Here is a 23737-nt window from a genome sequence, read left to right as displayed (position 1 = left end):
ACGCTTCAGGTTACAGACTCCGCTAACCGAGAAAAATTACCTCGGGTTAAGAACTTTGCTTCAGGATGAGAACAGAAATCGTACTCCGGCGGCATGGCAGCAGCAGGAGGCCCCATTAGCTAAAGTGGTGCTTCAGATTAAGAACAGTTTCAGGTTAAGAATTGACCTCCAGAATGAATTAAGTACTTAACCTGAGGTACCACGGTATTTCAAATGCATCTCTGGGTTATTTGTGGGACTTGCCTGGTGTTTTTACATCAGAAAAATGTGTGCTTTTATTTAAAATGCATCACTGGGTTATTTGTGGGGCATAGGAATTTGTTCATTTTTTTCCCCCTTCAAAATATAGTCCGGCCCCCCACAAGGTCTGAGGGACAGTGGACCAGCCCCCTGCTGAAAAAGTTTGCTGACCCCTGCTCCAGAGCCCTATAGGCAAGGCTCTCTCACACCCTTAAAAAAAATGTATTTATTTTTCAGCACCCCATTCAAAACCGTGATCACATACGTAAAATCTGCCCACGTTTTGTGAGCCCACTGTCCCTGCCAGCTAGGGCCAGGTGATACCTGGTTTTCAACATTGCAATATACCACCAGCTAAACATTGGAATGTACCAAAATACCATGGTGTCTGAAAAAAGGATGGAACTATGTAGAGGTGAATACTAGGGCTGGGTGATATTTGGTTTTCAACATAGAGATATATCCTTGTGAAATAAGGATGGAGCTGTTTTTCAGCTTCATGATATATCACCAGCCAAACATTGCGACATACCAATATATCGTGATATATCACTATATCGTGGTATATGTCTGAAATAAGGATGGAACCATGTAGAAGTGAACACTGGGCTGGGTGATATCTGGTTTTCAACATCGTGATATATCACCAGCTAGACATCACGATATATCTAGTTTATTTTTTTTAAGGAAAAACTGAGGTTCAATCCCAGGTAGGGATGGGAGATACTTGCTGGCTGAAACCCTGGAGAGCTGCTGCCAGTCAGTGTAAGACAGCACTGGGCTAGATTGAGCGCTGTTCTGACTTGATAATAAGGCAGCTTCCTGTCTTCCTACGTTTCTGCACCATCCCCTCTGTTTGTTCCCAAACTGTAGGATTGATGAGTTGGGAGCAATCCTAAGGCTCATCCATTTCAAACCCCTCTATTGTCTCCCACACGGATGGCTTCACCGGTGGCTGTTTCTCCTGAGCCCAGAAGGATGCGTGACTCAGATTCCTTCTCTTCTCTTGCAGGCGAGGAAAACCAGCCTGGCTGGCTGTGCCCAGAAGAGGACAAGAAGTGCAAAGCCCCCTTCTGGTGCCCCATTTTGGTCTCCCGCATGCCTGCCTTCTCTTCCAGAGCTCTGGACCTTCAGGTAAGACAGACCCACACCCTGCCCTGAAGGGGCCCAAAGGACAAGATGGGCCAGAAGAAGTATGGGTTAAATGGCTGCCCTCTGCTGGTTTAGTCTCCTGGTTCATCCAAGCACAGTGCTGTCTGTACTGGCTTCCAGCGGCTGCCAAGGATTTCGGGCAAGGAAGATTCCCACTCCTAGCTAGAGATGCTGCTAGGGGAGTTTTGGATGCAGAGCAAGAACTCAGCCACTAAGCTACTAGGGCTGAGCGATATCTCGATATATCCCCCATACTGGTCTGAAGTGCATATTGTAATAGTGGTTTCATAATTTTTGACCCGGCAATATATTGCGAATCATGATTTGTGTTTTTATCCTCTGCAAAAATCACAATATGGGGGAAACCATGAAGCCAGCCCATGCCTCTATTGTACAGAGCTCCATCCTTATTTCAGACATTGTGATATACTGGTGTATCACAAAGTTTTAGCTGGTTGAAAACCAGATACTGCCTGGCCCTAGAAGCTACTTGTTGTTGTTGTTTAGTCCTTTAGTCGTGTCTGACTCTTCATGACCCCATGGACCAGAGCCCGTCAGGCACTCCTGTCTTCCACTGCCTCTCACAGTTTGGTCAAACTCATGTTCATAGTTTCAAGAACCCTGTCCAATCATCTCATCCTCTGTCGTCCCCTTCTCCTTGTGCCCTCCATCTTTCCCAACATCAGGGTCTTTTCCAGGGAGTCTTCTCTTCTCATGAGGTGGCCAAAGTATTGGAGCCTCAGCTTCAGGATCTGTCCTTCCAGTGAGCACTCAGGGCTGATTTCCTTCAGAATGGATCGGTTTGATCTTCTTGCAGTCCATGGGACTCTCAAGAGTCTCCTCCAGCACCATAATTCAAAAGCATCAATTCTTCGGCGATCAGCCTTCTTTATGGTCCAGCTCTCACTTCCATACATCACTACTGGGAAAACCATAGCTTTAACTATACGGACCTACAAAGCTACTGCTGCTCCCTAAATATAAAGTGAGTTTCTAGTCCTCACGGTTCTGGATCAAAGGCTGAGTTGAACAAAAAGATAGGAAGGAATCTTCTACAGAGTCAGACCTTTGGTCCCCAGGGTTTCAGGCACGGATCAAGGACCACTGAGCTATGCTCCTTCCTCTTAAAATAAAACAAGTCCTCTGAGTTTAAATAGGGTGCTTCCTTATCTGAGTCAGATCCTTGGGCCCCAGCGCTATCTGTGAAGATGCTGCCAGCAGGGATTGGACATGCAAGCAGAGCAGGCGCTCGGCCCCTGAACCACCCTGTCTCATAGCTCAGCGATACAGGTTTTGCCTGGCATGCTGCTTCTCTGGCGATCCCTCATAGCCCAGTAAGATTGTCTTTCATAAACACAGTTTTAACAGTGAGTCCGTAAGTGACTATGGAGGCCAATTCTGGATCCACACGTCCTTCCACAGTGGGGACATTGGTTTCCGGATGGGAGCTGATCACGGTGTGGATTTGCCAAGTGTGCCTTCCTCTTAGCACATTTCTCCCTTTCGTCCTGAGTCTGAGCGTCTTCAAAGCCCATGACACCTTTGCTAAAGGCTGTTTTCCAATTGGAGCCCTCGCAGTGTTTCCCAGTTGTCGGTGTTTATATTACTTTTTTTTTTTTTTTTAGTTCTAGATATAGATAGCTAGCCGTGTTGGTCTGCCGTAGTCGAAACAAACAAACAAAATTCCTTCGAGTAGCACTTTAGAGACAAACTAAGTTTGTTATTGGTATGAGCTTTCATGTGTGTGCACACTTCTTTGGATACACTGAAACAGGAGTCACCAGACCCTTATATATAGTGAGAGGGTGGGGAGGGGTATTACTCAGAAGGGTGGTGGGAATGGGTGATTGGCTGATAGGTGTGGTAAACCTGTTGACGGCTGTTAACGACTTCAGTTGGTCTTACAGGAAAAAGCAAGGGATGAGATGGCCATTTGTCATGTATAATGAGATAAGAATCCAAGGTCTCTATGCAGACCAGGTCTCTCCATGGTTTTAAGTTTACAGCTTATTACAAAACTTTAAACCATGGAGAGAGCTATTCTAATAAAGCTATAATACCCCTCCCCACCCTCTCACTATATATAAGGGTCTGGTGACTTTTGTTTCAGTGTATCTGAATAAGTGTGCATGCACACGAAAGCTCATACCAATAACAAACTTAGGTAAAGGTAAAGGGACCCCTGACCCATTAGGTCCAGACACGGACTCCTCTGGGTTTGCAGCGCTCATCTCGCTTTATTGGCCGAGGGAGCCGCCGTACAGCTTCCGGGTCATGTGGCCAGCATGACTAAGCCCTTCTGGCGAACCAGAGCAACACACGGAAATGCCGTTTACGTTCCCGCCAGAGTGGTACCTATTTATCTACTTGCGCTTTGACGTGCTTTTGAACTGCTGGGTTGGCAGGAGCAGGGACCGAGCAACCGGAGCTCACCCCGTCACGGGGATTCGAACCGCCAACCTTCTGATCGGCAAGCCCTAGGCTCTGTGGTTTAACCCACAGCGCCACCCGCCTCCCCATAACAAACTTAGTTGGTCTCTAAGGTGCTACTGGAAGGATTTTTTAGATTTGCCTTGAGAGAGTCTTTAAATCTCTTTTGTTGACCACCAGCATCACGCGTTCCATTCTTAAGTTGGGAATAGAGCAGTTGCTTTGGAAGACGACAATCAGGCATCCAAACAACATGACCAGACCAACCAAGTTGATGTTGAAGAATCATTGCTTCCACACTGGTGATCTTTGCTTCTTCCAGTACACTGGTTTTAGTTTGCCTGTCTTCCCAAGTGATGTGTAAAATTTTCCAGAGACGCCGTTGATGGAATCTTTCGAGGCATGCTTGGCATGCAGAAGGCCCCAGGCTCCATCCCCACTGGCGGCGTCTCCAGGCAGGGCTGGGAAACAGCTCCTTGCCTGAAACCCTGGCGAGCCATCGCTGCCGGTCAGTGCAGGCAATATGGAGCTAGATGGAGCAAGGGTCTGACTCCGTAGAAGGCAGCTTCCTCCGTTTCCTATGCCGTCAAGCAATCCTTTCCTATGGCGCCTGGCAGAGTGAACCCTTCCGGAGTTCCAGGCAGGGTGTCTCTCTCTCTCTCTCTCTCTCTCTCTCTCTCTCTCTCTCTCTGCCCTACCTGGAGATAGAATCAGAATTGTAGAGTTCGAAGTGGTACCCAAAGGTCATCCAGCCCAACCCCCTGCAGTGCTGAAGAATCCCAGACAAGTGGCCACCCAGCATCTGCTTAGACACCTGCACTGAAGGAGACACCACCACCTTCCGAGAGAGTCTTTCCCACCATCAAACAGCTCTTGCTCTCAGAAAATTATTCCTAATGTTTAATCGAACTCCTTTCCCATCGTTTGAACCCGCCGGTTTGGGTCCTCCCCCCAGATGCTGCCTTCAGGATTTGAACCTGGGACCTTGTTTTTGTTCAAAACATGGGCTCTGCTCCGGAACCACCTGCTCTCCTTGCATCCAGTAAAGCAATCCTTTCCACTTTTAAGAACCGGAGGAAATCTACTTCCCATCGTTAGCGCTGCAGAGGGCTTCTCAATGCCACCCCCCTCCCCCCCAAAAAATCCAATTAGCGGCGAATGCAGAAGTTTCCTGGCCACTGGCTGCATCCATCTTGACCCCACCCCTCCAGTTCTAGAAGGAACAGCTGTGTGTATGTGTCAGTGGTGGTTTCTCTCTGTGTGTGTGTATTTGTGGTTTTGTGTGTGTTCTCTCTCTCCTGAAGGCCTGGCTGCCGTTTTGTCTAATTAGACCAAATGCCGGCGAGATTTCCTCCGGGGACGGCGAAGAGTCATCTTCCCCCACCCGCAACGCTTCTCTTTCTTTGCCAAAGCTTTATTCCATCAGGCTGGCTTCAGATTTTACTTCTTTTGATGATCTATGGTTTCAATGCAACCACCCGGCTCGGGAAAAAAAAAAATGATGAAGGCAAGCAGCTGGAACGGGGGGGGGGGGGGGGAGGCATGGCGTCTGGATACATATATTATGATTAATCCACAAAGCTCCTTTGACTCCAACATGTCCTTTCCTCCTGTACCCTAGAGGATCTGGGACAGCTTAGGGGGCCTTTAAAAAAAAACAGTGTAAAGTGTGTCCTTTGGTTTCAAAGGGATCCCTGCATTTCACCTCTGGTGAAAGACAGCTGTGCTCTTTTTCGGGGGGGACATGGAAAGTTTTGGATCCCCCCCTTCTTTCTAGGTTGAGGGGAAATTGACTCATGCGCCCCATGGCGGAGCTTAGCTCTCGCTGCAAAGCTTAGCTATTTCATAGTCTAATCCAGGCGTAGGCAAAGTCGGCCCACCAGATGTTTTGGGACCACAACTCCCATGATCCCTAGCTAACAGGACCAGTGGTCAGGGATGATGGGAATTGTAGTCCCAAAACATCTGGAGGGCCAAGTTTGCTTGTGTCTGGTCTAAATCGAATGGTAAGAGTCTGGAGGCGGTTGGAGGATGGATGGCGGCTAACAAATTGAGGTTGAATCCTGACAAGAGAAGTACTGTTTTTTGGGGGATGGGACAGGCTGGTGTGGAGGACTCCCTGTCCCTGAATGGGGTAACTGTGCCCCTGAAGGACTAGGTGCACAGCCTGGGAGTCATTTTGGACTCACAGCTGTCCATGGAGGCGCAGGTTAATTCTGTGTCCAGGGTGGCCCTACCTGCCAGCAGACTCTCTCAACAGAGTGGTGCATGCTTAATAGTAATAATAATAATAATAATAATAATAATAATAATAATAATAATTTATTATTTGTACCCCGCCCATCTGGCTAGATTTCCCCAGCCACTCTGGGCAGATTCCAACAAAGATTAAAAATACATTAAAATGTCACACATTAAACACTTCCCTGAACAGTTATCTCCTGCTTGGACTACTGCAATGCGCTCTACGTGGGGCTACCTTTGAAGCTGAATCGGAAACTGCAATTAATCCAGAATGTGGCAGCTAGACTGGTGACTGGGAGCGGCTGCCGAGAACATATAACACCGGTCCTGAAAGACCTACATTGGCTCCCAGTACATTTCCGAGCACAATACAAAGTGTTGGTGCTGACCTTGAAAGCCCTAAACGGCCTTGGCCCAGTATACCTGAAGGAGCGTCTCCACCCTCATTGTTCAGCCCAGACACTGAGGTCCAGCTTCACTGCGAGAAGTGAGGTAATAGGGAACTAGGCTGAGGGCCTTCTTGGTAGTGGCACCCGCCCTGTGGAACACCCTCCCATCAGATGTCAAGGAAATAAACAACTACCTGACATTTAGAAGACATCTGAAGGCAGCCCTGTTTAGGGAAGTTTTTAATGTTTGATGTTTTATTGTGTTTTTAATATTCTGTTGGGAAATCCCAGAGTTGGGTGGGGTATAAACAACATGTTTTTGTTGTTGTTGTTAGTTGGAACTAATCCTGAATAAATTATCATTTATTATTATTAATCCTGTGGAACACCCTCCCATTGGATGTCAAGATCAGTAACTAGACAACCTTTAGAAGACATCTGAAGGCAGCTCTGTATAGGGACTTTTAATGTTGAATGTCTTACTATATTTTTATATATTTTGGAAACCACCCAGAATGGTTGGGGTAATATACTCAGATGGGCTGGGTACAAATAACATCATCATCATCATCGTCATCATCATCATCATCAGTATTACAATGGCACCTTGGTTTTCGAGCAGCTTAGTTCTTGAACATTTTGGTTCCCGAACGTCGCAAACCTGGAAGTGAGTGTTCCAGTTTGTGACCGTTTTTTGGAAGCTGAACATCCGACACGGTTTCTATGGCTTCCGATTGAGTGCAAGAAGCTCCTGCAGCCAATTGGAAGCCGCGCCTTGGTTTTCAAACATTTTCAGAAATCGAACGGGCTTCCAGAATGGATTATGTTCGAGAATCAAGGTACGGCTGTATTATTACTGTTATTATTTAGAATTTCCTTTGTGAGCTCTGAGCAGTACATAATCGTAGGATGCCTTATGCCCTGGACCATGTAGTTCAGTATTATTCATTCATTCAGCCTTTATTTGATTCTTGTTGTTGTTATTATTAAAAATATTATTATTGCATGGTCCCATCTCCAAGGCTCTCTGGCCTGAAACTCTGGACTAGAGGCCCAGTCTAGTCTGTACGAAGCTAGCTGGTCCCATGAACTGACTCGGAAGAAGGCAACTTTGTGTGTTCCTAAATGTTCCCCCCCTTTTTTATCCTCTATTCAGCTTGGTGCTGCCGTCCACAGCCCGGTCCATTCTTCCTTGCTGGGTTTCTCCGCTGTTAGCACTTCTCTGCCGCAAGGCTATCTCTGGGTGAGTTTGTGTGGAGAAGCGGGGGCTTGCCATTGACTGCGGGACGAGCCTCCTCTTTGCTTTTTTGGGGTGGGGACATCATCTGATGCTTGCAGCAGCAACTGCAATTTGGTATAATAAGGGACGCGGGTGGCGCTGTGAGTTAAACTACAGAGCCTAGGACTTGTCGATCAGAAGGTCGGCGGTTCAAATTCCTGCAACGGGGTGAGCTCCCGTCGTTTGGTCCCTGCTCCTGCCAACCTACCAGTTCGAAAGCACGTCAAAGTGCAAGTAGATAAATAGGTACCACTCCGGCGGGAAGGTAAACGGCGTTTCCGTGCACTGCTCTGGTTCGCCAGAAGCAGCTTGGTCATGCTGGCCACATGACCCGGAAGCTGTACGCCTCGGCCAATAAAGCCAGTGAGATTTAGGGCAGACAAATCCAGTTGAAGGAAGTGGGAGCCATCTTCAGATTCCTGAAGGGCTTTCACATGGAAGATGGAGCCAGCTTGTTTTCTGCTGCTCTTGAATCAAATGGCAAGGAAGGATAAATATTAGGAAGAATTTTGGGGTGGCAAGAGCTGTTTGATGGTGGAGTGGACCACCTCAAAAGGTCCTTCATGGACTGGATAAATCTTGAGGTCCCTTCTAACTCCATGAGTCCACGATTGCAAGAATACTTCTTTAGGAGAATTCCTTCTCTCTTCCTCTTCTTCTCAACTCCTCTAGGTCGGCGGAGGGCAGGAGGGGGCTGGCGGCCAAGTCGAAATCTTTTCCCTGAACCGGGCAGCACCCCGCACTGTGAAGTCCTTTCCGGTTTCCGCCCAGGTCCTGTGCTCGGAATACATTCCCGAGAGCAATGAAGAGGAGAGAGCCGATGGTTTGGAGACGTCTGCTGACCAGGCCTTGCCGCCACAGCCGGTGATCTGTCTCGGGTTACAGGATGGCAGGTGAGGAAGTGTGTGTGCGATTTCTGGTGGGGAGACGCAACGGAGCCTTCTTCAGGCGATCAGGCTGGCTCTGCCCCTGAAGACTTCTCTTTTGTTTCTCTTCTTTTTTAAATATACATTTTTATTGATTTTTTAACATATCAGTTCCAACAGTCATACAACAAAACTTCTCATTTTATACAATCCTTTTTAGACTTCCATCAACACATCTGATGATTTTCTGTTCCTTATCACTTATTATGCATTTTTTAATTTCTATATTACATTTAATTGCCCTTAACTAATAATTCTCTTCATAGTCTTTCTTGCAATATTTCAAATAATCTACCTTACAAAACTTCTTGCAATCCTACTAGCGTAATCTGTTCATCACAATTACTTTACAAATAGTTCATATATTTAATCCAGTTTTCTAAGATTCTCTGAGGGATGTGGGTGGCGCTGTAGGTTAAACCACAGAGCCTAGGGCTTGCCGATCAGAAGGTTGGTGGTTCGAATCCCTACGACGGGGTGAGCTCCCGTTGCTCGGTCCCTGCTCCTGCCCACCTAGCAGTTCGAAAGCATGTCAAAGTGCAAGTAGATAAATAGGTACTGCTCCGGCGGGAAGGTAAATGGCGTTTCCGTGTGCTGCTCTGGTTCGCCAGAAGCGGCTTAGTCATGCTGGCCACATGACCCGGAAGCTGTATGCCAGCTCTCTCGGTCAATAAATCGAGATGAGCGCCACAGCTCCAGAGTCGGCCACGGCTGGACCTAATGGTCTTTACCTTTAAGAATCTCTGATCCCGCAGGTTTTGAATCCTTCCTGTTAATTTATCTAATTCTGCATAGTCCATCAACTTCATCCTCCATTCTTCTTTCCTCAGTAGTTCTTCTTGCTTCCATTTTTGTGCCAATAAACTTCTCTTTTGTTTCTCAGTGTTGGCTGATCTGTTAGTGCAAGCGGGGCCCTTACGCGTTAGCCCCAGCCAGCCCCAACCTCCCTGCCTTCTTACTTACACCCAGACCAGGGTATGACCTTGCCTGCCAGCTTTCTCCTTAGGGATGCCCCTTGCACAAGCCAGCAGGGAAGAGGATGGGGACAAAATGAGCATTAGTTGGCTCTGCCTCTCATTTGCTCTAGCGCCATCTGCTGTTGGGCTCCCTGCATTCTGACCCACCAGTAGCCTTGAGAGGGTGATGGGACTCAGGCTGCAGAAATGGCACGGCAAATTGTTGGCAGTTTGCTTAGGCTGCGTTGGGCTGTATGTTTTTCTTGTGGGGCGGGAGGCAGAATTCTTTAGTTGATTATGAATTGCACTTGTTTTGAAAAACTTTAATATTGCATTGCTGGCAGTGATTTTTGGCTTTTTGCAAAGGGCTCCCCCCCCCCCCAAAGCAAATGATAAAATCGTTAACATTAGCCGGTCTCATTGAATTTTTAAAATTAATTTATTTTGTCAAAATCTTATACTGTGTGGAAAAAAACCCTCCCAGTGTGGTTTTTTCAAAAGGGACCAAACAGTAAAATTACCCGTAAGAAGAATTTGCAACAATAACCTAAGACTTTCAAAAAGGTTCAAATAGACTAAAAGCAGATTAAAACTCTCTCTCTCTCTTTTGAAATAATTTTTATTTGATTTTACAAGTATAACATTATTACAACACAGATTAAAACTCTTAACAGGTTTGCTGTTGGAGATTTGAACGCCAGGGTTTTCTCGACTTACAAGACTGTGTGTGCGAAACACACACAAGGCCTTCTCCTGCACCTCCCTGATCATCCACCAGGGGTCGCTCTGTCCCAGTTTTCCTGTGTTAATCTCCGTCCTCAATCCGCATTCTAAACAGAGCCCTCCTCTTTCTCCCTCCAGCATCCTGGTTTATGGAAGTGTGGACATGGGGACGCAGTGCCTCTTGACAGGCAAGAGCCCGGGGCTCCAGCCGGTCCTCTGCTTGAAGCACAGCCCTGACTACCTCTTTGCCGGCCTGCAGGATGGAACAGTGGCTGCTTATGCGAGAACCAGCGGTGAGCATCGGCGCCCGTGGAAATAGCGAGTTGGGCAAGACCCTGGCTTGGTCCTCGGGTGGCTTTAGAAGAGGGCGAGGCAGATTCACAGAGGAGGAGGAGGCGATCAATGGCTACCAGGTTCCCCCATAGCTGTCAACCGTCCCTTATTTGGCAGGAAAGTCCCTTATCCCAGCGCCGTGTCCCGCTGCTGTCCCTTATTGATGATGTCCCTTAAATTTCCCGGGTTTCAAAGGAAGCAGCTCCTCTCCCTCCCTCCCTGCCGGCCAGGGGGGAGGGAGGCTCCAACTGTGTTGCTTGGCTGCATTGCTCACTCAATAAGGAGTCTAAGAACGACTGGGGGCGTGGAGCTTGCATGCCTTGTGCCGATCAAATCAGCTGCATTGCCTGGGGACTCGCCTTTGCTCAGCGCTTCCCAGCGGAGAGGTGGCGGTGGTTTTACTTGCTGCATCCCCTTTGCTGGGTTGCTGCGCTGTGGGAACCACCGCTTGAGGCTTCGTTTGGCTGCTGGCTGGGCTTTCTGCCTTTGGCTCGGAGGGGCTCAGAAGTCGAACATCCCTGTGCTCTGAAAATCCCTTATTTTGGCTGCTGATCCCTTATTTTCAAATCTGTAAGTTGACAGCTATGGGTTCTCCATTGTTATAGGATGCTTCTGAATGGCGGTCGCAGGAAACCACAGGAGGGGAGAGGGCTCTTGTGTTTGGGTCCTGCTTACGGACTTCCCCTTGGGGCATCTGCTTGGCTACCATAAGACCATGATGCTGGACTAGGTGGGCCACTGGCTTGATCCACCAGGCTGCTTATGGAGCCTCCAGGTCTAGGGGCAGTCTATCTAGATTTCTAGGTTCTTAGGTGCGTTCAGCCCCTGTGAGAGCAGGGTGCGAGGCAGCAGTCTCCTTCTTATGAACAACAGTGAGAGAGGAGCTGTGGCCGTCATGCCTTGCCAGTGGGCTTCCTGGAGGAATCTGACTGGTCCTCTCCTTCAAAGCAAAGCAAGCTTCTAGTCCTCATTGTACATAGAATAAAGGGTTGATTCAGACAAGGAATGTAGGAAGCCAAATCCAACCAAGGGTCCATCTAGCTCTGGATTGTCTACACCAGTATTTCCCAAACCTGGGTCTCCAGCTGTTTTTGGACTACAATTCCCATCATCCCTGCTAGCTAAGGATGATGGGAGTTGTAGTCCAAAAACAGCTGGCGACCCAAGTTTGGGAATTACTGGTCTGCACTGACTGGCAGCGATGGCTCTCCAGCGTTTCAAGCATGCAGCAGTTTCCCTTGCAATTTGTGCTTTTTGATTAATTTAAAATCTATTTTTATTTCTGGCAGATGGCAAAAGAGATGGGGGGGTAGGGGCAGGGAGAGGGGAACCTTCCTCTGTACCTTCACTCCAAACCCCACCCACCGTCAAAATGAAGTAAAATCTTTATGCTAATTGGCTTTTAAAATGCAGGGTCTGGGATTCAAGTTTAGGTCTGGAGACAAAACCTCCAATTTGAGCGCTCTGTAATTTCCTATTGATTCGCTGTCAGTTCCCTCTGACGGCAGGGAGGGTGGCTGTTTTACGGCCACTGAAGCCTTTCAGCTGCGTGCTTTAAATTCTCATTCCCTGTAAATGTTTGATGAACAGAGAATATTCTCTCTCTCTCTCTCTCTCTCTCTCTCGTTTGGGTCAGTTCACTCTAATTTCACCAGGCACGTCGGACGTCACAGGCTCAGGGCAATGTCACCTGTGCATGCCTCTGTCTCGCTCAGTGTTTGCATGCCGGGTTAGGGTCATCCTTTTGTTTGCTCCAAAGCCGCTTTGATTTGCTGTTTTTGAGGTCTTTGTTTACGGAGAGCGTTTCATCATCCATTTTTTAAGACTGAAAACACACGGCCTCTGTCAGAAAAAGGCAACCCTCAAAAGATCAAGGAGTTAGAATACTGTCCCCGATGAGGAAAGGCTAAAATGTTTGAGGATTTTAGTTGTCGGGGGCATATTAAAAAGGGCTATGTAATTAGGGAGTGAATAGGGAGTTGTTCACAAGAATTTGACATGATGTTAGGAAGCTGCCTTATATACCTCTGCTACTGAGCTATGCACCTTTCCTTAAAAACAAATCAAGCCTCTAGTCCTCAACTGATTGAGCGAGCTGTTTAATGGCCTAGTGGGGACTTGAACCCTGATCTCCCAGGTCCTAGTCCGACACTCTAACCACTGCAGCAACCTGTCTCCAGAAAGGCGGTACTTCTGTACCCAGTGCAAAGCTGAGCAATGGAATCTGCTTCCCCAGGGCCATTTGTCATGTATGATTTAGCTGAGATTTAGCATTGCATGGGGTTGGACTAGATGACCCCCTGGTCCCTTCCAACCCTACAGTTCTGTGAATCTATGATAATTTAGAGCGATGGGTCAGCTGGAATGGGGCTACCTTTGAAGGTGACCCAGAAACTACAACTAATCCAGAATGCGGCAGCTAGACTGGTGACTGGGAGAAGCCGCTGAGACCATATAACACCGGTCCTGCAAGACCTACCGTATTTTTTGCTCTATAAGACTCACTTTTTCCCTCCTAAAAAGTAAGGGGAAATGTGTGTGCGTCTTATGGACCGAATGCAGGCTGCACAGTCTTGTGGTCTGGTGCGTCTTATAGAGCGAAAAATACGGTACATTGGCTCCCAGTACGTTTCCGAGCACAATTCAAAGTGTTGGTGCTGACCTTTAAAGCCCTAAATGGCCTCGGTCCTGTATACCTGAAGGAGCGTCTCCACTCCCATTGTTCTGCCCGGACACTGAGGTCCAGCGCCGAGGGCCTTCTGGCGGTTCCCTCACTGCAAGAAGCAAAGCTACAGGGAACCAGGCAGAGGACATTCTTGGTAGTGGCACTGCCCTGTGGAACGCGCTCCCATCAGATGTCAAAGAGATAAACAGCTACCTGACATTTAGAAGATATCTGAAGGGAAGTTTTTAATGCGTGACATTTTAATGTATTTTTAATCTTTGTTGGAAGCTGCCCAGAGTGGCTGGGGTAGCTCAGCCAGATGGGCGGGGTACAAATAAAAAATTATTATTATGATAAAGGTAAAGGGGACCCCTGACCATTAGGTCCAGTCGTGGCCGACTCTGGGGTTGTGGCGCTCATCTCGATTTATTGCCTGAGCGAGCCAGCGTACAGCTTCCAGGTCATGTAGCCAGCATGACTAAGCTGCTTCTGGCGAACCAGAGCAGTGCACGGAAACCCCGTTTACCTTCCCGCCAGAGTGGTACCTATTTATCTACTTGCACTTTGACATGCTTTCAAACTGCTAGGTTGGCAGGAGCAGGGACTGAGCAATGGGAGCTCACCCCGTCGCAGGGATTCAAACCCCCAACCTTCTGATCGGCAAGTCCTAGGCTCTGTGGTTTAACCCACAGCGCCACCCATGTCCCATTATTATTATAGAATGGCTTTAAAAGAGAGTAAGGCTGCTGCTATGACAGCTGCCTTCTCCCTCCACTGTTGGAAGCAGTGATGCTTCCGAATGCGACTTGCTGGAAACTGCAGGAGGGGAGAGTTCCTCTTGCACTCAGGTCCTGTTTGGGTTTTTTCCCATAATGAGCACCTGGCTGGCCACTTTGAGAACAGGACGGGCCACTAGCCTAGTGCGGCAGCCAGGTTCTTACGTTGTGCTTTGCGGAGCCATCTGCTTGGTTGCATTTGTGAGCTCAACTGTCCAATTTGGCTGGGTTCTTTTGAATGAGTCCCCTTGTCTCATTCAAACCCAAGGATCATAGAATCATAGGTAAAGGTAAAGGGACCCCTGACCGTTAGGTCCAGTCGTGGCTGACTCTGTGGTTGCGGCGCTCATCTTGCTTTACTGGACAAGGGAACCGGCGTACAGCTTCCAGGTCATGTGGCCAGAATGACTAAGCCACTTCTGGCGAACCAGAGCAGCGCACGGAAACGCCATTTACCTTCCCGCCAGAGTGGTACCTATTTATCTACTTGCACTTTGACGTGGTTTCGAACTGCTAGGTTGGCAGGAGCAGGGACCGAGCAATGGGAGCTAACCCCGTTGCGGGGATTCGAACCGCCGACCTTCTGATCAGCAAGTCCTAGGCTCTGTGGTTTAACCCAGAGCGCCACCCTCGTCCCACCATAGAATCATAGATTCATAGAAATGTAGATTTGGGACCCCAAGGGCTATCTGCCCCCCAACCCCCTCCAATGCAGGAATCTCAGCTGAAGCATCCATGACAGATGGCCATCCAACCTCTGCTTAAAAACCTCCAGCGAAGGAGAGAGTCCACCACCTCTCTCCACTGTTGAACAGCTCTTACTGTCCGAAAGTTATTCCCGATGTTTAGTTGGCATCTCCTTGTAACTTGAAGCCATTGGTTCAAGTCAGGGTAGATTTGATTTAAATCAAATCGATTTAAATCACGATTTAAATCACTAGTCAGTAAGACTTGATTTAAATCACTAGTCAATAAGACTTGATTTAAATAATTTTTTCTTAGCAGAAATATTCATTCTTGCTGGTATCATCTTAATATTTCTCACCAGATGAAGGTTTCATTTTGGGAATAATAAATTGTCAGAGTAGTTTTTCCAGTTATATCAAAAATTACTGATTTAGTTATACTATTAGAAATACGTAGACCGATAATTATGAAATTCTTGTGAGGTTTAATAAGTTAACCATTTATATTTGGACAGCTTTTCTGCTATGCTTTTATTGGAAGGAGAAAAACAATCCTTTCCTTAATAACAGTTTAAACAATTTATTTAACTAAAGTAATAACATTACAGCGTATGTATCCATGTTTGTTAACTGATGTGGTTCAAGTTGTTTTTTTTTAAAAAAAACACCTTAAACTGAGTTTTAGCACACATGAAAAACTTACAACAAATCCTTATTTCCTGATGAATAGCCTTTGGACTATAATGTAACTTAAATAGAAAACTACCTTTAGAAAGATTTTCCCTCCAAAAGCATTTTATTTTAAAAATCCAGTTTAAATTAAAAAACAAATCTGATTTAAATTAAAAATTGATTTTTTTGATTATTATTATTTTTAAAAATCATTGATTTTTATCCACCCTGGTCCGAGTCCTACCCTCCAGAGCTGATCAATCAGATGCCTCAATAGGAAGCCACAAAGCAGCACCTGAGCTCAACAGCAACCCTCGCCACCTGTGATTTCTAGCAGTGGGCATTTCGGGGGCATTTACTGCCTCTGGCTAACGGAGGCAGAGCAACAGCCATCAGGGCTGGTAGCCATTGCACCTTCTGGCGCTATCAGAAACCGTTTCTGCTCCTTTTTCCTCACTCCTTTCAATGCATGGAGAAACACCAGCCTCCCAGCTATTGAGAAAACAGGTGCGCCTCCGACAAGGTATCTTTGCCCGACAGAGGTGGCGCCGACCCCCTTGCAGATGTGAGCAGCAGATCGGCTGCACCCACATCTGCCTGGGAGACGGCAAGCTTTCGTTCGCCCCCTTCCCCCGGACACCTTCCCCCCCTCCTCCCCCCCCTCCCCCCTCCATCTTCCAGGCAGACACACTTTAATTAAAAACCATAACCGGCTTATGAGACGCTAATTAATAAACGCAAAGCGTTTGCCAAGTGGAGATCGGAGGCTCCGCGAGAAAACATCCGTTTACGACCCCGGAACGGAGGCAACGAGGCGCAGATCGCGAGTGTTTAATGGAACGTGGAGAATGGGGGGTGAGGCGGTGGGGGGGGGTTAGACATAAATCACTTTGAAAAACATACAGACTCAAAAGGTTGTGGGGGGTGGGGGGTGGGAAGGGAAAGGGAGATTAATCCCGGCCCGATTAGGCAGAGAGGCTCTTTCCAATTCTGCCCCTTCTTCCCCCGAAGATAAAATCTTAGAGGGACCAACCATCCTACGAGGTTGGGTAAACACCGTATTTTTCACTCCATAAGACGCACTTTTTTTCTTCCTAAAAAGTAAGGGGAAATGTCTGTGTGTCTTATGGAGCGAATGCCTCCTTTCTTTTAGCAAATGTTTTGTGCCACTGGGGAAGTGGTAATTCTGTATTGATCTGTTTTGGATGTTGTATGTGATGCCAATAAAGGTTTTACGATACGATATGATGTCCATGGCTACAGCCTGCACCAAAAAAATCACACACCTACTGTTTCCTAGGGCTGCAATGGTGCAAAAATGTGCACGGATCCACATGGATCCTCAGGATCTTTGCATTGGGTCACCCCAAATTCACCATCAGATCACATGTCTGTGGCCACAGGATGAACCACAAAAATCATAAATCCACTGTTTCGTTCAGATTTTTTTTTTCTTGCTTTCCTCCTCTAAAAACTAGATGCGTCTTATGGTCAGGTGCATCTTATGGAGTGAAAAATACGGTAATACTGTAGGACAGGTGCACGGGCCTCCAGAAGGCCGTATTCCCTTCCGGGCAAGCTTTTGGGGACCGCGTGCCCCCTGGTGGGTGGGGCCAGGGGCAAAAGTGAGTGGAGCAAGAAATGTAAATTTTGTCTTTGCAAAGTAGGCTGGTGCCTGCACAACTTTGCCACCTGCTCTCTCGCCTCCATCAGGTAAGAGGCGTGACTAGAATTTTGTGTGCCTGTTGTGCTGCAGTGGTTAGAGCGTCAGGCTAGGCTTTGGGAGAGACCAGGGTTCAAATCCCCACTCGGCTATGAAGCAGCTCCCTGAGTGACTTGGGGGCAGGGGGCAGTTACTGCCTTTTCTCAGCCTAAGCTAGAATCCTTTTTCTTTGGTGATCACTCATAGCTTAGTAAGATTGTCTTCCACGAATATGGTCTTAAGTGACTGTGGAGGCCAGTTCTGGATCCACACGTCCTTCCACGGTGGGGACATAGGTTTCCGGATGGGAGTTGGTCATAGAGATGATTTGCCAAACGTGCCTTCCTCTTAGTTCATTTCTCCCTTTCGTCCTGAGTTCAAGTGTCTTCAAAGTCCATGACACCTTTGGTAGAGGCTGTTCTCCAATTTGAGCGCTTGCAGGCCAGTGTTTCCCAGTTTTCAGTGCTTATGTGAGCTCCCATTGCTCGGTCCCTGCTCCTGCCAACCTAGCAGTTCGAAAGCACGTCAAAGTGCAAGTAGATAAATAGGTACCGCTCCGGCGGGAAGGTAAACGGCGTTTCCTTGCGCTGCTCTGGTTCGCCAGAAGCGGCTTAGTCATGCTGGCCACATGACCCGGAAGCTGTACGCCGGCTCCCTCGGCCAATAAAGCGAGATGAGTGCCACAACCCCAGAGTTGGTCATGACTGGACCCAATGGTCAGGGGTCCCTTTACCTTTATATTACTATTTTTTTTAAGATTTACCTTTGAAAGTGTCTTTAAACCTCTTTTGTTGTTCTTTCTAACCTAGTATCATAGAATGGTAGAGTTTGAAGGGACCTCTAGCCCAACTCCCTACAATGCAGGAATCCTGCCCACAGCCGAACCACCAAACTCCTCGTTAACAGCCCGACGCACTGACCCATTGTGCCACCTAGGGAACCTACCTCAAAGGGTTGTTGTTGGGATTAAACAGGGTGCCACCTGGAGCAATCCTGGAGGAAAAGGTGGCATATCCAGTCAACTAATGGATAATATGAAACTTCCTTCTATGTGCACGACATGTCATGTGTGCGTGCTTGCGGGGAGATGTGATCTGGGTGGGCTGCAAGAGAGACCCCTGAATGGTGTGAGACCCCCTCGGCTTTCCATCCTCCTTCATCTGCTGAATAATACAAAGGAGCTTTCTGCATCTTGATTGCATTAAATGGGGCCGGTGACAGACTGAAGCTGTGCTGCGTCCCGGAATCAGGGCACTGGGGAGCCTCGCCGAAGCCCATTAAGAATCCCCTGGCTGTTTGCTGTGCTGGTACAGCAGGGCAGCCTTTGACAGCTCCCTCTGCTTTCCCTGTCTCTCCTCCTTTGCCCTTGCAGCAGAGCTGGCAGCGGCGGCTGACGCTTTCAGGTTTTTTGATCTTCCCCTTCCCGTCGGCGTCCTTCCGCTTTCGAGACCGCTGTGGGCCACATTCCCGCAGCCTTTCCTTCAAGGCCGGCACAAAGCAGGGTCACTCATCATCAGCGCCCAAAGCTCAGGGCAATCCTGTGGGTGGGAGAGGTCAACCCGTTCTCTGTGGTGGCCCTGGCCTTTGAGTGATGGGGAAGCTGCCTCTGACACTCGCTTTGATGGGGAGTGGCTCGTCTTCGGGCTCGATGTGGGCTTCTCGTTGGTAAAGGGCAGGACAAATGCGGAAAGGCGATAGCTCTCATGGGAAAGGATTTGCCTTTGTGGGCCGAAGGTCCCTGGTTCAGTTCCTGGGAGCATAGCCAGGCAGGACTGGGAATATCCCTGGTCTGAAACTCTGGATAGCTCAGTTGGTTAGAGTGTGGGGCTGATAATGCCAAGGCTGCAGGTTCAATTCCTGTATGGGACAGCTGTATATTCCAGCATTGCAGCGGGTTGGTCTAGATGACCGCCAGGGTCCCTTCCAACTCTACATTTCTATTAAACCTTAAAGAGCTGCTGCTGGCCAGTACAGGTGGGTCAATGATCTGACCCCAGCAGAAACTTCCTATTTGGTTCAGAACCATGAGGACTAGGATCCTGATTTATTTTTAGGTCCAGATCATAATAGAGAGGGAGACCTATGCTTGTCATGTCATAGGTCCCTTATTCAATGCCTGGCATCCCCAGGGAGGGTTGGGAGGGACCGCTCCCACCTGAAAGCTTGGAGGGCTGCTTCCCGTCAGTGTAGACAATCTGAGCAAGACGGAGCAATAGTCTGACTTGGTAACTCCTATTTTAAACCAGCCCTTTATTTATTCAGCGCAATGAGGACTAGAAACTTACTTGATACTTATGGAAGGGTGCGAGTTTATTGGCAGAGCATCTGCTCTGCATGCAAAAGGTCTCCGGGTAGGGCTGGGAACCTCCCCTTATCTGAAAACCTGGGGAGCCCCTCCATAGCCCTGGGGTAGCACAGGTTGGTGGCTTTGTGACATCAGAAAGGCCAGCCAATCAGTGTTATATATATATGTGAAGATAACCAATTAGCAAGCCTGGTTTCGTATGATCATGGAGTTCAAATGGACGGCAAGGGACGTCTAGTCCAACCCTGTACTCCTTGTGCAATGTGGCATGTCTGACCAAAGCAGGGTGCACACAGAGAACAGGTATCTCTGTACGTCCAAAACCACAGTTTTGTATATCTGTATTCAGCCAGGGAAGCCTTTTTTCACTTCAAGGCCTACCCCCACCCCACCCGCCACGCATCTCCAGCACTTTCCCTCTGAGCGTTTTCCTTTTGGCTGGAAATAACTGAGATCCCGTCCAAAATAGCGATGCTTCTGTCTAGCTGGTAAGAGCTACAATTCACAGAGAAAAATGGTTTCTGCGTCGCTGAGAGGGGGAGAAATGTTGATGCGAAGTGGATAACTGGGAACGTAATAGTGCCATTTGGTGTGTGATTTGCGGTGAGATGCTGGGTGTGTGTGTGTTGGAGCTTCCTGTGGTTTTGCCAGTTACCGATCTGGCCTTCAGCTTGCCATATCAGTGGGGAGAGCTCACTCCCCAGCCTGCTGTCATGTGGTTTTACCCAGGGAGCTGTGTTGTGGGGCTTTGGGCAAATGGACAGCGTTGCCTCTCCCCTCTGCTGTTAGGGTGCTTCCTATTCCAGCTCCTCATTTTTTATTTTTTATTATTTGTGACGTACTCACACACCCATTCAGGAGCCGCGCAGCCTGTTTCTACAGGGCTTGGCAGTGGCTGGGCTGTTTCGAAGGAAAATAAAAGGCTCATTTCCCATATGTTTGGCCGCCCGTGACTTGTTTTTGACCCTCTGAGGTTCAGTTTAAATCCAAGGCAGCCCTGAGTAACTGGAGAAGTTTTACCAGGTTCAGATTTACAGCATCAGAATCTCTTTTTCGGAGTGGGGAAAAAAACTTAATTAGAGCTATAGAGTGTTCTGTATAGCCCCCACTCCAGTTTGGTCCGAGTGGCTGAGTCAACATGGAGAAAACACAGTAACATTTTTTCCCCTCCCTCTCTCATAACACTAGGACTGGGGGACATTGGTTGAAGCTCGGTATTGGGAGATTTAGGACAGAGAATCATAGAATTTTAGTGTTGGAAAAGACCCCAGGGGTCATCAAGTCCAACCCTCTGCAGCGCAGTGTTAAACTGCGGACCTCCTTCCTTCAGGAGGCAGTGATTGCCACCAACATGGATAGCTTTAAAAGAGGATTGGACAAATTCACAGAGGAGAAGGTTTTTGGTGGATACTGGCCACAATGGCTCTGCTCTGCAGGATGTGATGTCAGAAGGGCCAGCCAATCAGTGTTGTTTATAGAGCTAGCCAATTAGCAGGCCCAGTTTCCCCTAAGCTCAATCCTGCAGGGAAGATTGATCCCTGGCAGAGCGGAGGAGCTTCTGAGAGGCGTTGAGTGGTGGGCAAGACTCGAAAGTTCACATTCTGGTGTGAATTATCCAGACAAACCTCTGGTTTTCGGCATGGCAGGAATGTACAGTCAGGTCCCGCTATCCAAAAGCTCCTTATATGGAAATTCACTTATCCCGACATGAGGGATTAGTAACCAAACCATTGCAGATTCAAATATCTGCACAGCTGGATCCGTGTGTAGTACTGTAAACAAATAAGAAGCCTTAAACAATGCTTGCTTTGTATGTTTTGCTGGCCTGCGGCAGCTGTTTCACCAGAAAACATGGCGGGAGGGAGGAAGGCAGGGGGAGAAATCCGACAGGTAAAGAACATTTTCCCCTTCCTCGTTTGCCTTCTGCGAGGTTTCAGAGAAGTTTCCCTGGTGGTTTTTCCATCATTTCAGGGTCAAAATTCCCTGTTTGGCAGTGGTGTAGCATGGGTTGTCAGTACCCGGGACAAGGCAAGTAATTTGCGCCCCCTAACCCGTGGATTTGCACCCCCTAACCCTAACCCCCAGATGTTGCGACCGGTGTGGCCGCCCCCCCTGCACCCCCACGCTACGCCACTGCTGTTTGGGACCTCGTTAGAAAATGTCAGTGTAAATTTTTCCGCTTGCTATGTGAATGCCTGCCTAACCAAGGATTTCCTAAGAACACATTGTGTTTGGATGGTGAGACCCGAATGTCTGAAGGTTCCTTACACAAGGCAGGAGCATTTGCTCACCGGTTCTATGCCAGCCTCCCCCAACCTGGTGCCCTTCAGACATTTTGGACTGTTAACACCCCTCAGTCCCAGCCAGCTATGAATGGTGGACATCATAGTTCAAAACATCTGGAGATGGAGAAAGTTGTTTGACAGAGGAATGGTCTCTTTTGGAAGATGGTGGACTCTCTTTCCTTGCAGGCTTTTCAATGGAGGTTGGATGGCCATCTGTCAGGGATTCTTCAGCTGTGATTTCTGCATTGAAGGGGGTTGGATCCAGATAGCCCATGGGTGCTCCTTCTAACTCTGCAATGATACAACTCGGTGATAATATGGCCTGTCACCAGCTCTCCAGGGTCTCAAACAGAAGCTTTTCCTGTCCGTGGATAAATTTTGGATCTGAGCTATGAAATAATAACGTTGCATCTCAACATCCTGCAGAATTGTATTTGGCTTATTACATGCTGTTATGTACTGAGTTGAATAGGATCCAAATTGCAGCAGTCTGATTGGTCCTAGAACAATAGGATCCAAACTGCAGCAGTCTGATTGGTCCTAGAACAATAGGATTCAGAATGCAGCAGTCTGATTGGTCCTAGAACAATGCAGCAGTATGATTGGTTGGCAGGAACCACCCAATCATGCTCCAGATTGAAGTGAATCCACAACCTGATTGGCTTACAGTAGAATTCCGGAATTAGCCAATCATGTGCAGCCCATTGTGTAAAGAATGTATATAAAGCAGATACTTTGAGGGGACTTTCATTCATTCCTCCTGACCACTATGAGCTGAATAAAGAGCATGAAATCACTTTGCGACTCTGAGTATATTTCACATGCATAGGCAAACTGGGCCCTCCAGATGTTTTGGGACTACAACTCCCATCACCCCTAGCTACCAGGACCAGTGGTCAGGGATGATGGGAACTGTAGTATCAAAACACCTGGAGGGCCGGGTTTGCTTATGCCTGGTTTGTTAGCAAGGAACCTAGGAAGCCGCAACATGCCAGCTTGGACAATTTGCCCAAGTACCCTGGTGTTGCCTGTTCTGACTGGCAGCAGCTCTCTGGGGTCTTGGGCAAAGAGAGACCCCCTTTCCCTGTCACTGGATCCTTTCAGCTGGGAATGCAGGGGATTGAATTTGGGGCTTCCCACATACAAAGTGCATCAGTGCTGCCAGGCTTGCCCAGGTTCTGCGGCCGGTCCGGCTAAGCCAATCCGACGCCTGCTTTCTAGGATTTGAGGCTGCCCGAGTCTTGCTCCATGCAGTGCTCCCTGTCAGTCCTTGCCCTAAAAACCAGCTTTCTGTTGACAGCTGCCACCCCCTTTTCTAATGCCGCTCTCTCTCTTCCTTGCTTCAGGGGGGTTCTGGGACCTGGAGGCTGAGCCTGCCTGCCTGACGGTGGGGCTGGCACCAGTACGGACCCTTTTGACCCTGGACGATGCCGTGTGGGCCAGCTGCGGAAACCAAGTCACCGTCTTCGATGCCGCCACCCTGAAGGCGCAGGTAGGCTGTGTGATGCCCCTCTGGAAACCCCTCTGCTGGCTTCCTGCCTGCGTTGGAACTCTGCATATGCTCCTTTGTTGCATTCCAAAAGCAAGGAAGGATTGGACCCTGATTAATAGAATACATACGAGGCTTGACCAGCAAGACTCTGGGAGGAGGTGCCAATAATAATTCACCCACCCCTTGGCCCAGGTCATTTTATTCACAAAATAACTTTTTACACAGTTTTCGTAAGAACCAATCAGATTTCCTCTGAGCATTTCAAAAAAACCCCACGTTAAAGTTAAAACTACAAAGAGCTAATTTGAGCATGCATACGTAGTTCAGAGTAAATAAAATAGGAAACAAGGAGGAATGCTTTTAGGAAACTCCGGAGGTCATAAACAGCAGTAAACAGGAAACGAAGAACAGGCAGTATTTGCCATCTCCTTGAGAACTCTCTTCCTGGCCCTTAAGGTCTACCTAAAGATTAACAAACTACA

General features: G+C 48.1%; 1 protein-coding gene across 9 annotated transcripts in view; it reads left to right on the top strand.

The window, feature by feature from the left end:
• The window catches only part of ARHGEF10L (Rho guanine nucleotide exchange factor 10 like), a 136244-nt gene that overhangs the window by 79129 nt on the left and 33378 nt on the right, over window positions 1-23737 (top strand). For all 9 annotated transcript variants that reach the window (XM_081870778.1, XM_081870777.1, XM_081870776.1 and 6 more), the window contains 5 exons: window positions 1253-1374; window positions 7612-7698; window positions 8407-8627; window positions 10478-10632; window positions 23110-23255. In XM_081870778.1, the coding sequence (XP_081726904.1) occupies window positions 1253-1374; window positions 7612-7698; window positions 8407-8627; window positions 10478-10632; window positions 23110-23255 (731 nt within the window). The remainder of the gene's footprint in view (window positions 1-1252; window positions 1375-7611; window positions 7699-8406; window positions 8628-10477; window positions 10633-23109; window positions 23256-23737) is intronic.

Source organism: Podarcis erhardii, assembly GCF_964252035.2.
Source record: "Podarcis erhardii genome assembly, chromosome: 7".
In the NCBI taxonomy this organism is placed as follows: Eukaryota; Metazoa; Chordata; class Lepidosauria; order Squamata; family Lacertidae; genus Podarcis; species Podarcis erhardii.
Note: the sequence above shows the minus strand (reverse complement) of the source record. Positions and strands in the feature narration are given on the sequence as shown.